The 17,261-nt window shown below is 38.8% G+C and overlaps 3 protein-coding genes and 3 long non-coding RNA genes across 10 annotated transcripts; 2 read left to right on the plus strand and 4 right to left on the minus strand.

The window, feature by feature from the left end:
- Positions 1-7: 7 nt before the first annotated feature.
- On the minus strand, positions 8-1,203 carry LOC116925054 (cytidine deaminase). Of its 2 annotated transcripts, none has more exons than XM_032931685.2 (4): positions 974-1,203; positions 716-825; positions 380-657; positions 8-249 (listed from the first exon to the last, which is right to left on the minus strand). In XM_032931685.2, exons 2-4 carry the CDS (start codon positions 756-758, stop codon positions 121-123), a joined length of 450 nt encoding a protein of 149 aa, XP_032787576.1. In that variant the 5' UTR covers positions 759-825; positions 974-1,203; the 3' UTR covers positions 8-120. The 2 variants fall into 2 exon arrangements, with proteins under 2 accessions (XP_032787576.1, XP_032787569.1); XM_032931678.2 differs by having other exon boundaries at positions 970-1,203.
- A 1,072-nt stretch (positions 1,204-2,275) lies between these two features.
- LOC116925084 lies at positions 2,276-3,707 on the plus strand. Its single transcript, XR_004395321.2, has 2 exons — positions 2,276-3,135; positions 3,196-3,707. It is a non-coding gene; the product is annotated as an uncharacterized LOC116925084 (long non-coding RNA).
- Positions 3,708-3,770: 63 nt separating this feature from the next.
- Positions 3,771-5,929, plus strand: LOC116925070. Of its 2 annotated transcripts, XR_004395313.2 has the most exons (4): positions 3,771-3,916; positions 3,984-4,090; positions 4,153-4,267; positions 4,948-5,929. It is a non-coding gene; the product is annotated as an uncharacterized LOC116925070 (long non-coding RNA). The 2 variants fall into 2 exon arrangements; XR_004395312.2 differs by having other exon boundaries at positions 3,809-4,090.
- Positions 5,930-6,349: 420 nt separating this feature from the next.
- LOC116934557 lies at positions 6,350-6,844 on the minus strand. Its single transcript, XR_006644344.1, has 2 exons — positions 6,661-6,844; positions 6,350-6,490 (listed from the first exon to the last, which is right to left on the minus strand). It is a non-coding gene; the product is annotated as an uncharacterized LOC116934557 (long non-coding RNA).
- A 1,677-nt stretch (positions 6,845-8,521) lies between these two features.
- LOC116925089 (V-type proton ATPase 116 kDa subunit a1) lies at positions 8,522-14,572 on the minus strand. 3 transcript variants are annotated; one of them, XM_032931719.2, is made up of 15 exons: positions 14,288-14,572; positions 13,867-14,172; positions 11,796-11,887; positions 11,306-11,432; positions 10,968-11,237; positions 10,776-10,895; positions 10,416-10,706; positions 10,004-10,356; positions 9,809-9,939; positions 9,635-9,750; positions 9,448-9,558; positions 9,262-9,384; positions 9,106-9,193; positions 8,867-9,038; positions 8,522-8,804 (listed from the first exon to the last, which is right to left on the minus strand). In XM_032931719.2, the coding sequence occupies exons 1-15, from the start codon at positions 14,399-14,401 to the stop codon at positions 8,708-8,710; spliced, it is 2,511 nt and encodes an 836-aa protein (XP_032787610.1). In that variant the 5' UTR covers positions 14,402-14,572; the 3' UTR covers positions 8,522-8,707. The 3 variants fall into 3 exon arrangements, with proteins under 3 accessions (XP_032787610.1, XP_032787617.1, XP_032787605.1); XM_032931726.2 differs by lacking the exon at positions 11,796-11,887 and adding an exon at positions 13,026-13,111; XM_032931714.2 differs by lacking the exon at positions 11,796-11,887 and adding an exon at positions 13,026-13,192.
- Positions 14,573-14,860: 288 nt separating this feature from the next.
- Positions 14,861-16,995, minus strand: LOC116925111 (probable basic-leucine zipper transcription factor R). The gene is given in 6 exon segments (XM_032931737.2): positions 14,861-15,243; positions 15,345-15,441; positions 15,443-15,660; positions 15,735-15,989; positions 16,078-16,467; positions 16,558-16,995. Coding segments are annotated over 6 exon segments (1,473 nt in total). The 5' UTR covers positions 16,906-16,995; the 3' UTR covers positions 14,861-15,078.
- Positions 16,996-17,261: the final 266 nt, after the last annotated feature.

Below are 17,261 nucleotides of genomic sequence, written 5' to 3' on the forward strand. Positions count from 1 at the left end.
AATGAAATTGGTTAGTTGATGTGACTTTATTGCACAGAACCAATAAACATAGTGAACCTACAACATGTTACTTATTATCGCAAAACATGAACAGAGATACTAATGTTTTTTTTTATCGATTCACGAAGAAAACGACACCCAGTTTGGGGTGAATGAAAGCGGCAGTAGTTTTCCTACCGTGGTTTTAACAATTTCATTGTTTGGCTTACATAAATAGATGTCCATATCTAAACTGAATTCAGCTAGCACCTAGGAGTGAAATACAAAACCCATAATAAATAAAAGATCTTTTAATTTGTCAGCAGCAATTGGAGGTATAGGCTTATAAAGCCTTGGTTTTTCATTCAACTAGGGCTTTTAAAATGCCTTTGACATTTACCTGACGACAGGCTCCACAAGGACCAACAAATTTGTCTTTCATTTCAGCACAAATCGCTATACTCTTGAAAATTTTTTGCCCCTGAGAGATAGCTTTGCAAATGGCAGACCTTTCTGCACATATTGTTAAACCATATGAAACATTTTCAACATTACAACCATCAATTATAGCTCCATCTTCACACAAAATTGCAGCTCCTACTGCAAATTTGCTGTATGGGCAATAAGCTTTTTCCCTAACTGCTTTGGCTTTGTTAACAATTTTTTTAACTGAAGAGTCTAGAAGAAGGATGCCCATTAGGAAGAACTCAAGAAAAATCTATGAAACTTTGGGTACCTAAGAGATCAAATTGCACTACTTCTTCACAGCAGTCACCCATCTTTGTAACAACTGATAGAGACAAATGGAACTAATACTGTGCTATTCTAGTTTTCAGGCCTGTGCATCTATGGGAGTCCAAATGTAATCTCTTATGAAAATATTTTACTAAATTGGCAATGAAAGCAAACTTAACATTTTCTTTAAATGCTTTTTTCAATTGGCAATTTGGCATACTTCCATTTTTGTTTTATTTTTTTTGTATAGCCTACCTACTTGAGTAGAAAATAGACGACTATGTACTGTGGAGCTGTCTCGACGGCAATGAACTTTTTGAACGTTGGTAAGCCGCCCTTAGCTCTAAATTACCAGGAACATTTTATATGGGCTTCCATTACAACGGCAAAAAAAATTCAACAAGGATTGCTCGTGCTCTAGCAAATCCTAGAATATCTATAAATAGACCTCGTTTGAACAAAAACAACACAACTTCAAAAAAACCATTAAGCAGACAACATCAATCTCAAAAACAAAATTCGGTGCAACATTGCCTTTTTCATTTCACGTTTCAGCATGATTAAATCAGGCAATCAGGTTTCAGGTTAAATCAGGGTTCATAGTTGATAGCTAGCAGAGTCATAGATAATAGATTAGATTTTTGTCAAAATTTGCTAAAACCGACATCTCTTCAAATTTGGAAAAAATCATATGAATTAGTATATGAATTAGATACTGTAGATTACTAGGAGCCATGATGGCTCAGCCATCACTCGCCCTCATTCCTTTCAGATTTTTCCCGCCTAATAATATTTTTCATTTTCGTCAAAATTTTAGACTTAGTAATGTTTAATACGTTAAAACTTATTTACGTTTAAAACGTTTAAAATACATGATTTCGATTAAGAATGGAATGATCATCACGGAGATCAAGCATATATTTCCATTGATTTTAAAGTTTTCAAATTAAACGTAAAAAACAAAAATAAAATTGGTGCGTAAAAGCATTTTGTTTTTCGTTTCTTTCAAAACGGGTGGTGTAACAAAAAACCAATAACTTAGTCGAAATCAGCGTTTAATTTTGATTACGCCATGTGACTTTTGTCGAATTCCAAGAGATGTCGTATTTTGCAGATTTTGACAAAAGATGGAAGGCTATACCCTTCCCACTTTTTCATTTTTGGCCAAATTTTAAATATTACGTTAAATACATGATTTCAATTCTGAATTGAATGGCAATCACGGAAACCAAGTTTATTTTCCCACTGGCCTTATAGTTTTTTATCAAAACGTAAAAAACAAAGTTGGTGCGCTAACAGCACTTTATTTTCGTTTATTTTAAGAACGGCTGGTTAAACAAGAAAACCAATAACTTAATCGAAATGATTGTATAATTTTGATAAAACTGTGTGATTTTTTTTTCTCCGAGGCTATCGGGAACTTCCCCAACATCCGGAGCCGTTGAGTATTTAAACGAACAGTTTAAGACTTTATTAAAAATGTAAGCTTCAGGATGGCACTGACAGATGGCATTTCACAGAATAGCATTGATCTCCGCAAGAGGCGCTAAAAACTGTTGTACGTCAGGTTGCGTTAGAAACTGTAGGATACGAGCCGTCTGTGAATCTGTGACCGATGAAATCTGTGTTTTGTATCGTGCTTCGTCGTGCTTTCTGCTGCTGGATGTCAAGAAATTTCTTAGTTCTAGAACGTGTCCACGATGCACATTTTACAACCAGGCCACCGAATATGGATTAAGTTTCATGTCTCGTAAATTGATAGATGGGTTTGAGTGATGTGTCTTCAATACCATACTCGAAGTCATAAGATATATTTAAAATTTTTTTTTTACAGATTGGATCACATAAAGATCATAGAGATGTTCCGTGCCATATGGTCTGCAGTTTTATCTCATGGTGTTTGTTGCATCGAGCCATTTGAGATGTAAAGCTGTTAGCTGTTAGCTGTAAATAAAATTCATCCCTATTTAAGTACTGGGTGATAAATGTGCATTCAGAGACAGGATTTCTGTACCTCAATGACTTCTCCCAAAATATTATGATGAAAAATAACTTTAAAAGTTTTCCTATTGAACCCACAGTTTGAACAGTGGAACCTGTTGCAATTAATCTTATTTCCAACAAAATAGTTCATTGTCGTAGATTTCTACTATACTCAAGATATGGTTGAATTGATTGCTGACCCGGTTTTCCTCCTTGAGCATTCATAACTGCTACATGTCAATTTGGGAGTCTTATCAGTTCCTTTTATATCCATCATCTAATCCAGGTTGGTTAGAAGAGCATAAGAAATACTATTAGAGCAATCCTTAGGATAAATGACTAATTTCCTTCCAGGACAATCTTATACAAGTTAAAGAAAGAATTGTTTTGTAATATTTTCATTCTGGTTTTTGTAGAGCACAGCAAATAAAAAAACAAGTCTAATACTACATTCACAAATCAAAAGTTCTAAGGTATGAACCATTTCTTTGTTTTCAGGTAATAAATTCTACAATTGATACATAGGCACAGTATGAATTTCAAGTACTGCCTCGCTGTAAGCTGCAGCTTTTGTTAATGTATTCCATATCGCAACAGCCACACCTCTGATTCTTGTTTTCCCTCTTGCGTGAAAAGTAGAATGCGATAAAAGTCGGTAGTTACTGAAAGCTTTTTTTCTTCGAGCAACGGTTTTAAGTATTTCAATCCTACCTCGGCTCATCTCATAATTTACCGTCAATTCGTCTCATCTCCCAGTTCAGTGAAACTTGATTCGGGTTTGTTCATCATGGTTTTGTTTATTATTATTTGGGTGGATGTTATACGAATTGGAAAAGCAATTGCCGGAAACTAAGATGGACGACAAGAAGTCATGGATCGTAAAACAACCAGATTAGTGAGATTACCAGCTATGATTGTCTAATCATAATGAAAGCATTCATCCTCTGCGTTGGTAACTGCACCATAAATATAAAATGTGGAGATTGGTCAATACAAAATTTTAAAATCATTTTAAACTTGTAACGAATCGTGAAGCATTCTACCCCGACTATGACCTACAGTTAAGGGCTTAAGGCTGACAAATTATACAAAGTCTTTATTCAATCCGTCTTGAAACCCAAGGAGCCATACTTACGAGTTTGCAAAAAAGAAATCGTATTCTCTAGGTTCACAGAAACATGGGGTTCATGTGGAGTTCATGTGTCAATCGGACGGCAATGTAAAATTTCCTAAAATCGCATATTCTGCCTATGAAAATAATAAGTTCCAGCCCCTTAATTTTGCAGGACTACTTTGTATTCCCAGAGTTGTTTAGTTCAGAGTTATTCACATGCGGAAAATTTGCATACAAAGCACTCTCACTTAAAAATAAAATCAATCATCCAGTGTGAGTGTAGGTACATTTTCCATGATACCTATCATAATAGATTTTAAGTGTTGGATTGAAACCCATAGGATTGAACGCTACCGTCGTCTGCATGTCCGCCATTTTAGCTGTGTGAACATGAAAAAAATTTGTGCTCTGTTGTTTTTGAAATTTTCCCATTGTTTTGTGCATCTATACTAGCAAGTAAGTAACGTATAACCATTATTCTTATCCAGGCATAATTTTTTTACTTTTTTTATTAGACCTAGGCAGGTGGAAGCCTAGTATAGTAACAAGTGATGATAAGTAGAACGGTAGATAGCATACAAATAATGCTCAGACTGCAAATTGGTTGATGCATTCTTATGCTTTTGGGGTTTACTGTCTCTCAGTTCTTTATCAGAGCACAGCAGAAACATTTGTGCTTAATTTAATGCTAGATTATTACTTTACAAAGAAACTCTCATGTAGGATTGCGTGTTGACTCAAAAGGATTGACTGAACTGTTTCACGCTCAGACCCACTAGTTCAGCTATTAAGATTTAGGATATATGTGTTTTTACATCTTTTTCAGCATTGTGTTCCACATCATAACTTTTGTGTTTCCTAAATATTCCCTTATTTGATTTCCCTGTATCTTAATTCAAATAGCAAAACTGTATGATACGAGTGTTTGTGTCAAGCACCTGTTGAAACAAGATTGAAGATGAGAAGCATCCCCTATCTTTGATCATCACACTATGGTCTCATTTATCCAAGGAAATCACCCAAGCTAGTTTACAAACTTGTGATTTTAAAAAATCTCACTGAATTTAAATCATTCAACTCTTCTCCAAAAATGTTATGTTGTTCTTTCATCTGATTTCTTTACATCTGTTACGCAGGGCCAAGGAAACAAAGTCCTAATTTTCGCCTCATCGCCGTCTTTGTCTTCGCCGCCATCGCCTCGTCGCTGTCTTTGCCTGTGCCATCGCCTCGTCGCTGTCTTTGCCTGTGCCATCGCCTCGTCGCTGTCTTTGCCTGCACCATCGCCTCGTCGCTGTCTTTGCCTGCACCATCGTCTTGTCGCTGTCTTTGCCTGCCTCGTCGTCGTCTTCGCGTTCACCTCATCGCCGTCTTCGCCTTCACCTCATCGCCGTCTTCGCCTTCACCTTCACTTTCGCCATTGTTTCATTGCTGCCTTCGCATTCGCCGTCATCTCATCGCTGTCTTCAACTTCGCCATCGGCTCATCTCCGTCTTCGTTGCTGCCTATATCTTCGTCTGTGGCCTACAAGGATGGAACAATCGGATCCAGGAAAAAACTCATGGTGATTGAACAACCTCGCTGAGGTGCTTCCCTGGTATAGTTTTGTGCTGTATTTTTTTATGTTGTGTTGTATAGTTAACCCGTTGGCTGCCACCCCGTTTGTGCCCCATTTTTTTTGTAGCTTACAGGGACCGGCCGCGCTGTTCTGCCTCATGGTCTACAGCCATGGGGTGGAGCAGTCGCAATGGCCTCGCCGCAAGGCGCTTTAGGCAATGCACCATTAGGGACTTCTCCTTGTCGATGCGGTGGCGGATTCCTGAGGGTGTGCATTCCCTGTAACGGATTCCGTCACCGTGTCAGCCCGGACTTGTCTTCGGACAAGTCCCACTTGGTCGGTGATCCTTCAGACACGATGCGTAGCTAATGTAGTTTAAGCAACCTACGGGTTGCGTGGCCTGGCAGCCAACGGGTTAACTAATTTGTTGTATGTATTTATGTGTGTGTGTGTATGTGTGTATGTATGTATGTATGTATGTCTACTTGTATTTATGTATTGTTATATGTAAAACAGTGGAGGAATTGATGGGTGGAGGAGGGACAATAAAAAATTCAATTTAATTTTTTATGTGTATTTGTTGTTAATTACTTGACCTACTAGAAATTGTGATATAAATTTATTGTTATACTCATGAGTATCAAAACGTACTCTGCGCAAACTTACTAGAGATTCTCAAAACTACTTCGTAGTCTGTGGTTCTACTAACCTGTTTCACTTAAACGAAACTCAGCTATCAAGGAATAATTTTTCACTTTTTTTCACTATCGGACTAGCATATTGAATTTTTACGGGTACAAAAAACAGAGTGGTTAAGAATCTTTACAATGAATTTCTCTTTTTCTTTACCATATGTGAAAATCAATTACTACACATCAGCACAAGATCTTTTCACTGTGTAACACTGAAGGCAATTAACCAATTTCAGCTTTAACTTCCTTGTGTTTCATTGGATGGAGGTAATGATTCACCAAACACAAAGATGATATTGGGTATATTTTATTTACATTAAACAATTTCTTTGTTCCACCTTCCACCTGAAATTTATGTGACATTCCTTTTGTCGTGGATGGATCTAATCGGCCAATGCAGCATATTATTTACATCCTGGAAACGGGAAAAGCCTGCAAGTAGTTACAAAACTTATACAGTTAACAATAAATAGTGAAAGCCCCTACTAAGACCTAAAAGAATCATGGCAATTAGAGTGAAGAATAATAAAAGTAATGGGCAACTTTCTTTTAAGAAAATGGTTTGCAAAGCTGGCAAGCAAAACTGGCTGCATTTCACTTACAAATATGAAATACATGCTGGTATTAAACGAGAATCGAGTCAAGGTTCTCCTTTAAATAAATTTCAAAGCGTGATAAAAAACTTCTTTCAAATTCAATTTTGCCCATAATATGTCTAAGAAGTTTGTACAAATTTGTTTCACTTTGTAATAGCATTGAGCAAAACCAGGAAAAATCTATTTAACAACAAACCTGAAATTACAGGAAATCAAAGGAGAAATTTCAATGAGAACAACCTCCATTATGTCTACCATTCTCGTCGACGACGTCATGGCAAATGAATTAGCTGTCAGTGTCAGTACCAAGGCCTTGATAATCAGTCAATGATTTGTCCCCTAGATGTCTCTGAAAGTTAATATAAGCATGAAGTATACTGAAGCTTCATAGATGGCTTGCCGCTGGACAAATCGGCAGTACGCTCCGGTGTTGATGAGCGCCAGCAGTTTAATAACTCAACGGTTCCCGGTGTTCGCGAAGTTCCCGATAGCCTTGGAGAAAAAAAAATCACACAGTATAATCAAAATTTAACGCTGATTTCGATTAAGTTATTGGTTTTCTTGTTTAACCAGCCATTATATGCCAGCGAAAATAAACGAAAATAAATGCTGTTAGCGCATCAACTTTGTTTTTTACGTTTAGATAAAAAAACTATAAGGCCAGTGGGAAAATAAACTTGGTTTCCGTGATTGCCATTCAATTCGTAATTGAAATCATGTATTTAACGTAATGTTTAAAATTTGGCCAAAAATGAAAAAGTGGGAAGGGTATAGCCTTCCATCTTTTGTCAAAATCTGCAAAATACGACATCTCTTGGATTTCGACAAAAATCCCACGGTGTAATCAAAATTAAACTTTGATTTCGACTAAGTTATTTGTTTTCTTGTTTAACCAGCCGTTTTTTAAATAAACGAAAAAAAAAATGCTGTTAGTGCACCAACTTTGTTTTTTACGGTGAGTTCAAAAACCATAAAACCAATAGAAAAATAAACTTGATTTCCGCTATTTTTATTCAACTCTTAATTGAAATCATGTATTTAAACTAAATCTAAGAATAATTAAGAAAAAAAAAATATGAACGGAGTGAGAGCTCCTAGTAATCTATCTAATTCCTTTACCTTTCCCTTACCTGTCAGCATCATCTATTTGATACAAAACCTTTTCCCCTATCAATCAAAAGAGCATTATCATTGATCAAATTGATTACCATTGATCAAATGGATGTGATAAAACACGTATGATTTACAAAAACTCTTTTTCGAACATTCGGCAAAACTCAAATTGGGCTTCATTGCTGCGTCCTCCCTAATTACGACAATTATAAATCGGAACATGCACGATGCACTCTGCTGCTATTTCAGCTACACTCAAAATAAATAACTGCTCCTGTTCGAGAGAGACTGCACGACAACCGATAAAATGTATAAAACATTTATGAACGCTTCGGAATGTAGATATTACCGCTATACCCATCTGTTGAATGGAGTCGATGGTGTACTACATATATCAGTCATTTAGACAGAATTCCTACGGGAAATTTAAATATACAAATATTAAAAAAATATATAATGAAAAACAAGTCTGAAAGCAGACCTTTCATGCAGCAGCTTAATTCAACTGTTCCCCGACAGACAGGAACTGCCCTACATATTTCGCACGACGCTTCACACACATCGCTTCTTTTATTTCCTGCTAATTTTAAAGTCAAGGATTCCCCTCACAATAAATCCCTCCTGCTATCATCTAACTCTGCTTCTTAAACAAAAAAACAAAACAAAAATCGTTCAATATTTCATGTCATCTTTGGGTAAGCTAGTCAGAACGTGTCACCATTTGTAAACGCCATCTTTGCAATGAATCTAAATCTTGTTGCTTACTAATTATATTAGATCAAGAAATAGTACTGATTCATTAAGAGAAAATATTAGAAGATATTACAACACCAATTTGCTAAAATCAACAACTACTGTGAAAGAGATTATGTTTAGATCTTGCGTATTATACGTGCCTTTAAAAAAGCGATTAGAAGAAAAATCAGATCTAGAGTAAAACCTATTCCTCTCCTGGTTGGACTTCCATGATATTTTCAAATGAAAATGGAACGAAAAGGTATCCAGCGCCAGCGTAGAATTTGCTCTGAAATTCAACCCTAAATAGACAAACATAACCAATAAGAACGCATCATCCACTAACTCTTTATTTGCTTCTTACCAGTGAAGACGTAAAGTGTGAAGGAAAGCCGAAAGACCTTCCATGAGGACGAGAATACTGACTGTCAGAGCAGCCCAAGCGGCAAAGATGAAATACAAAAGGACTCCACCATACCAATCTTGGAACATGAGACCTTTGCGCAGCACCATCAGCCACAGAACTTCAGACAGTTCTATAAAATTTTGAAAGTATAAAATAAAAAGAATAAGAGGCATAATAAACAATTAAACATCTCATACGGGAGTGAGCCAAACTGAGAGCCCATAGACGCAAATAAGAGGCAGTGTGGGAAACGGATCCAAGAACATACTCGATAGTATGAATGGCCTAAGATTCAAATTATTAATAAAATTTCCAACCAGTTTCCTTTTCTACATTTTTTTTAAAGGTCTTACCTGATGAATCATGACATCGCTAAACTCATGTGGCTCGTCCCCTCCTTCATGGCCATCAGTTTGCGGTACTCCAGCTACTTCCACATCTTCTCCTTCAGCAGTTCCATTTTGGTTGTGCAACGCCTTAAGGAAAAAACTACATGTCGATTGCAACAAATAAATGTTTTAAAAAAAGTAATGACTCACAGCATGATTTTTGGATTTGTTCATTTCTATCTTGAACAAAATTGGTTTGCCAAAAAGCAGGATTGGAACCACTAGGACTGCCACGATAATCATTACTTTTTGAAGCGTCACCTAGCGCATGCATATGGTAAATTACGATTGATTAGGCTAATCCTTACTACGAAATTTTCTATTTAGTTCGCAGTACCTGTCCCGGGTACATGTAGTTGTCACAACCATCAAGTGGTACAGTGTCGTATTTAAACAGTACCATGCCAATGAACGTGATAAGAATCGAAGGTGCGCATCCAGGTGTAAGAGTCTCTGAAAACAGAAAGATATAAAAGTTCCTTGCCCCAATAAATAAATAATAAATTTTTACGGTCTTCAGCTCCTGCGTAGTACTTGGTCCACTTGATGAACATTAAGATGCAAAGGTAACCGAACAGGAAAACCAAGAAGATGATTTGTGGAATGAACTCGACGAGGATATTCATACTCCGGCCGAAATAGCTAAAATCAAATCATAAAATTATTATGCCTTCATTATTGTTTAGCAACATCTTGATGTAAATACCGATGATTCCAGATGCCGAGAATGACTCCGAAACCCATGTGAACTACTCCAAAGATGATGGAGATCTTCATTTTATATGCGTTAAGATAGGGAATTTTATTCTCAGCCATCATCCAGATGGGGTCAACTCCAAAAGGATAAGGTGTTTGTCTGTAGTGGCCGTTGGCTTCGTCGGGGACCAACATCGCGGAGTGATGATGTTTTAGTTCTTCATCCGTTAAGTTAACCTTATAGCCCGAACCAAATATATTGACACCTTTCGAGAAAACATCGTTGTAGATGAATCCGGCATAAATGGAGAAGACACCCATCAACAACATGATGTAACGACCGGCAAAGCAGATGACCCAAATCTGTTATAACGGTGGCGGATAAAAGAACATTTTTTTTTTTTATTAAAAGCTAATGGTACCTCGCTTTGGATTTTCTTAGCCGCTAATGGTTTTTCTTTGATGACCATCCAAAGAGCAAACAGGGTCATCAACAGACCATGGCCAGCATCACCAAACATCATAGAAAAAAGAAAAGGGAAGCTGACTATGGTGAAGGATGCCGGATTCACTTCACGGTAAGTGGCGACACCGTAAGCGTCTACTAGATTTTGAAATCCAGCGGTGAACTTGTTGGTGCGGTTATAAGTAGGGGGAACTTCTCTTGTCATCATGCGATTTAAGATTGGTGGAACTGAGCTTCCACTACGTTCCTGTTCAAGTCAATTCACAATACTTTTAGTCTTGAAACCATTGAAAAATGCAATACAAGATTTCAATACCGTTCCACGTCGAAGGGACATTTGAATCGTTTCCATGTCAGTCACTGGTATCCAGCATTCAGCAATCAAGCATTTTTGGGTTACATCCAAATTGAACAAGTTCAATGTGTGATAGATGGACTGAAAATATAATTTCAAACACAATTTTTAAAGAGAGGCCATCTCGGGGTTACAGATGCAATCGTTTTTTACCTTAATTTTCCTAACTTTAACAAACCAATTCTTGATATTCTTGGCGGCAGCTACCAAGACCCGGTGACGATGATCTTGGGTTTGACCTAAAACAGTGTTCAAATCCTCAATGCGAGTCATGACGCCAATGGCCATTTCACGACGCTCCGCTGGAGTTTCCGGGCATGGGTAAAGTGTAGCACGGAAGCCTTCGCAGATTTTCTTGACACGAGTCTTGAGTTGATCTCCTTGGAAGAAGATGATAAAAACCGATTTGTACACCTGGTCTCCCTGTAGGCAAAATGAAGAAAACTAGCTTAATGTTTTGCGACAGGACATTATTGGTAAAGGACACTTACGGTAACTGGATCTTCTAGGGCAGCATCAATTTCGGCCTGGCGAAGAAAGACGTTGCCACGGCAAGCGCGCCACAGCATCCTCTCAAATGCAGGAAGACGTTCACGAAGAATGACTCCTGCGACAAACCTGTAAGTCGGAAGCGATACATTATGCATTTACATCTCTGAAAGATAGAGCGGTGATAGTGGGTACGATAATAGGAAGGGGGGGGGGCATTAAAATAATAATAATAATAAAAAGAAAAACAAAATATGTAAAAACAAAAAAAAAAAAAAAAGATATAAAAACAAAATAATAAAAAGAAAGAAAAAAACAGCAAAGAACAAAGAATAATTTGAAAATATTTGGCGAGAATTTCTCGCTGATGTTTCACCTTGGTTTGACCTAACATCTTTCGACTTGTTTAATAAAATACGTTAACCATAGATGTATCATTATGCTGGGCAATATCGTAATGATTTAGCCGTTGAGAAAATCATCCTTCGTTACCCGAGATTGTGAGGGGCGACCACCTGTCTGCTGGTCACATCTTCTGGGATTAAGGCTCGAGTCATACTCTCCGTTTCCATCAGACTTTCCCTCTATTTCAAGGTGCAGTTTGTAGATTGTGAGTGAAGAAAAGGAGCGGGCAGAGGAGATAAGAAATACCGAAAAAATTTTTAAATAAAAGCGCACCGTTAACACTTGAAGAAAAAAAAAATATTAATTTCCATTTTAAGACGCGCCCGGAATACAAGTAAAATGAAACCAGAAAAAAAAAGATTTTGCCTGAATTTCAATAAGCATTACGCTCGAGAGATAAAAGGTAATAAGCTGTACTTAAAGATGTGGCCAAGGATATGGCATGGAATTGGTTATGGCTTTATAAAGTAATTCTATAAAGAATTTGAATCTTATGGCCAAAATTAAGCAAATTCAACCAGCGTGAAAACTGTTGTAAGCGCCAAAAGTAAGCAAAATCAACCAGCGTGAAGGCTGACATTGGATCATTTAATGCGACTGGTTTAAAATAAAAATATTTTTAAAGAAAATTAATAATCATCTCAAACGCCGAGTTAAGCTTAACCCGTCACCGGCAAAGTCAAGCAGGATATATTCCCTATGTTAGAGGAAGAATAAACTCATTAGTCAATTTCTTGTGCTAAAAAGGATCCAGAGAGCGAAATTGAGTTAGGATGGAGACGGACAGAGACTATGGACGGTTGACGAGTTGCAAAGGATGATTTGGCTGCCAGCAAGGTTTGCACGTATGAGTGTCGTATGAATGTTTTCATTTTAAATTATTGAAAACGATTAACATAAAAACTCTAGGTAACGGACAACTAACGAGAAATCCTCACCAGAAAGATAGGAAAGTTATAATGGAAAAAAAAAAACGGAAAAAACGAAAAGAAATACAAGTGGGGAAGTTGTTAGTCTAGTTCACCTTAGTCTTCTAATTGCTTACAAGACAGGTGTTTCTATGTTAGTAAACAAAAATTCACAGAAAAACAATCAATTCGATATAACGCTGGGCAACCCATCGAAATAAAGGAATTGATTATTTGTCGGTTAGAACACGCAACAGAACGCCAGATGGACTGTTATAGATTTCAATGGACAATTTTGAATGACAATAACGTACACGTTCAATTCGAAAACGTTTGCGCTTTCAAAGTGTCTTTTGTAGTATAACTGTCCATGCATGGCTTCTAGAATGGTTATGGTAGGTTTGTATACCCAAGTTTTAGCACTTGTCCGCCAGTGCGCAGTCCGTCATCGCCGAGCAAGTTGGCATGCTCATCTTCGTGACCCGATTCGGCCATCTGTAGACGTGTACCATGTCGATGGGCAGAAGTTTGTTTTACTTTTTCTGTGACTTTGTCTTGACTAAAGACAGCTTCAATCTTGTTTTGTGTTTGTGTTGTTTTGTGTTTGTGTGTTTAGTTCAGAATTGTACCATTCCGACCCAAATGTGCATGCGCATGATATTTTTTGCGTTTTCGTATAGGCGTGCAGGTAAATGAATTTCATATTAGCGAGCCAGCGCGCAGGAGCGGAGATATGAGTATGTAGACGCCATGCAAAATGAAGTAATAAGGGGAAGTCAAGGTAGAATGAGATGCATTAGAAAAGAACCGATGATAAAAACCGAGAGGCGTGGGAAACATACGAAATGAATAAAACTAGATTAGAAACAAGAAAATAACTGACTACTCATGCGCTCTATGTAAAATCAATTAAATCATTGGCATTATGCAAGCTCAAAGGGATTACCATGAACCAAAAATCAATGAGAAACTTATGACCATACCACAAAAAAAAACTGTTAATAATAACAGAATTTAATCATAAGAATTAATACTGAAATTAATCAGGTGTAGGGAAAAGCTTTACAAGTTGTTATTAATGTAAATGGTTTTTCATAACGGTCTCCTATTATCCCTCTACATATTGCTTTCTTTTTCTGTAATATTGTATAGACATCATATTGAAATATGGATATTCAATACCAAGATATGATGTGCAACACAAAATAGCTCCATAACTGTTTCTAATAAAAATGTCAGATTTGTCTTACCTCATCAAAGAATGTTTGCGTCTTACGTAAAATATGCTTCAATTCTGTCAGCTCCAGAAAATTTTTCTTGAGGGCCTCAGAATTTTGGTTCACCTCACGCAACTCATTCTCCAGCTTCTCAAATGCTGCTTCTAAATCAATCATCTCTCTTGGTTGTGGAGCCTCAGGGTTCTCTCCAGTGTCCAAAATGGGGATGTCATCCCGCTTAATTTCTTTCTCCAGGTAACGAAGCTTTCTTTCCATTTCATCACATCGCCTGACTTCATTGACAAACTTTCGCTGGAAAGCGCTAACATCAGGATTCAACTGAAATCGACAAACAAGCATGTGTTAATCCTTAATACCCTGTCTCAATTCATGCTATATACATAATTAGATCATCAAATATACTGAATTTAAAGCTTAGGGAAGAAGTACTTACATCACGGAATTGAGCAAGTCCTAGTTCTCCCAATTCAGCTACACAAGCATAAGCTGCCTCGCTCTGCAAGAAGAGCTGACAAAGTGTCATTTCTTCGCTCCTGAAAAGCGGCATTTTGAATTCGTTGTTTCAAGCGGGCTTTCTTCAAGAAGATAAGGGAAAAACTATTTAAGGTAAAATCTTTGAGGTGCAATTCGGCTTTTATCGGCCGGATAACGTCGAGCCCAGAGTATGCCGAGACGACTGCCAATCTGGATCGAGTCACGAGATCTGACAGCTCTTTCGAGTCACAAGACCAACTTCAGCTGTTTATCGATTTATTAGTGCCACAATCGCCGGTAGGTGTCTCTGGAAACTCAATTTTGCTTTAAATTTTATTTCTGCTGGCGCGCCAGTACAGTTTGGTCTAGTTCGCTTGTACGTATCTTTTGAGTTTTTTTGTATGCAACAGCATAGAGTGAACCAAGTTGATAACAAACTTTCGTTTGAATCTCACTGAACACAACTTTTTGTTATTATAGTTCACACTGACTAACTTAATTTCCTTTTTCCACTCAGTTACTGAAATTAATATTATATGCAACACATGTGTAATCGTTCTTTTTCGAGTATACGCACATTCTCAGTTAGCAGGACACGAGTGACACTAGCTGTCAACGCACCAGATCAATGGTGGAGAGGGGACATGAAAACATTAACAACAAAACATAAAACAGAAGAACGGGAAAAAAACACTAAATAAAACAAAACAAAAATCGGCTTTTCCATCATGTCAACGGAATTTTTATAAGTTACTGCTCCTCTTCTTCTTCTTCAACTAACTCCGGTTGAGCTTGGGGACGGCTACCAGAGCGGCGATTGGGCGAGTCTTCACCACGGGAAGGTTTGTTGAATGCGACTGCGTCCTCTTCGGCGCTAGGTGCCTGAAATGCTGGGCGTCTCGGTTCAATTGCTTGCTGTTATCAGTAGAATAAAACACGTTAGTCTCTTACATAACGTACACCCACGAATTGTTAGATTATCCAACTTCCTCGTGAAATTATTTAAAGACTTATACTCTTCGATTTTCGTTGCTGATGCGTTCCCGATGGGGCCTGTCGGGATTGTACCGTTGATGTTGTGGTTGGCTTCGATGGTTCTGGAGCTGCTGCTGGGCGCTTGTTGTATTGAAGATTGGGTTTTTCCGGCTCTACAACATCGGCCATATCATCTCCAGGCAAGTAGCCGTCCGGGTAGTAACGGTCAGCGTACAAGGTGCTGTTGTTACCGTCCTCATCCTGCATCGGCTGGTACAAATAGTCATTGACGAAGTGGTATTGTGACGACTTTTTGCAGATGTTGTCCTTAGCCACTGGCATGCAGATGAGGTGAACCTGCGAGTGCAACGTAACGGATTGTTATAGGTTTTAAGGTGTTCGTTCGTCAAGGAATCGGTTTGTTTTTTTACCTGATGGAAAGATGCGCCAGCGGGGCAGAGCCAAGAGTGACGAGTTTTATCTTGGCAGTAGTGGAAGATTTCGCATTCGACGGCCTCATCAGCGTAGTAGCCATCTTTCCTTTCTACGCAGCTAAAGTCGGTCTTTTGGAGCAACAGCTGCAGCTTGTCCGGCTTGACCTCTTCTTCCTCCTCGAGCAATTCTTCCTCGTTTTCGGCGGGTTGTTTTACCTGTGGCCGGCGTCTTTCATCCTCCAATCCGTTATTCTGTCATGGAATGTATTATTTTGATTTTTTTTTAAATGGGTTAATTTTATCCATTACATTTTTATTGCAGAGTTTGATTAAAGCCCACCTGTTGCGGACGGTTTGGTTTGTAGTCGGATGGGTAGTTTGGTCTGCGCTGTTGTGTCTGCTGAATTGATGGCTCGGGCCTCTCGTCTTGTGGTCTGGGACGGATGCGGATGGGTTTTTCCGGATTTTCTCTTTGTTGAGGGCGGACGGGTGCGCGCTGGATGAATTCTTCTGGAAATTCTCTTCGGATTTCGGCAGAAGTAAGCAGCTCTTCGGTCTCTTCTTCGGGTGTCGGTTGAGGGCGAGCAGCTTGTGGTATTCCTTGTCTAGCCTGTTGTTGTTGTTGTTGCTGTTGTTGCTGTTGCTGCTGTTGTCGTTGTTGAGCGGCAGCAATAAACTCTTCGGGTTGTTGACCAATCAAAGAAAGCGGCACCGGTGGTAAGCTCCTTTCCTATATTCACAGCAAAACAATAATAATTAAATAATAACCCGCAGGTATATACCTACATGTTACGCAAAAAACATTTCAATTTTTACTAACCGGCTGATTTCCCGGAATGAATGGAGGCCTAGGGCCGTTGGCTGGGCGTTGGAAATTGGGTCCTTGCTGGAAACGCTGTTGGGCTGCTGGCTGCGGCAGCAATGGGCGGTTATTGGACGGTCCAAGACCAGCCAGATTCTCGGAGGGCTGTGGTTGTTGTGGGCCACCGGGATTGCCGGCCCTTTGTTGCAACACCTGTTTGGCCTGCTGGGCAGGCGGTCCAGGGAAGACGAGTCCCGAAGATGAGAATCGTGATGAGGAGAATAGCTGGCGTTCGTTCCGCTCGGCATCAGCTGACACCAGCACGGCTGCGGCAATGAACCAGGCAGAGACCACCGACAACTTCATGTTGGATTTATCTCGGAATTGGTTAGAATTGGAATGAGTGATTCCCTTTCGGGTTGGATGGCTGAAGGTGAGCAGACAACTGAAGATATTGAGCCAAGACCATCGCCTTATATACTCCAGTCCAGCTACAGTTCCAATCAAGCTGACGGCACAAGTGCACCTACCCCGTTTCCAGGTCTTTGTTCGCTCCCTCCCACAAGCCATCCTTTCCAGAACAGTTGTTAATGCCTCTTATTGCTTGTCCTCATTCAAGAAACGCCTGCCACGACTTCCAGCACTCACCTCAAAGTAGAAAAATACAATTCCTCCACCATCATCTCCCTCCTTTATGATGGCTAATGTCAGCTATTTTTGTT

The sequence above is a fragment of the Daphnia magna genome, linkage group LG1, assembly GCF_020631705.1.
Source record: "Daphnia magna isolate NIES linkage group LG1, ASM2063170v1.1, whole genome shotgun sequence".
In the NCBI taxonomy this organism is placed as follows: Eukaryota; Metazoa; Arthropoda; class Branchiopoda; order Diplostraca; family Daphniidae; genus Daphnia; species Daphnia magna.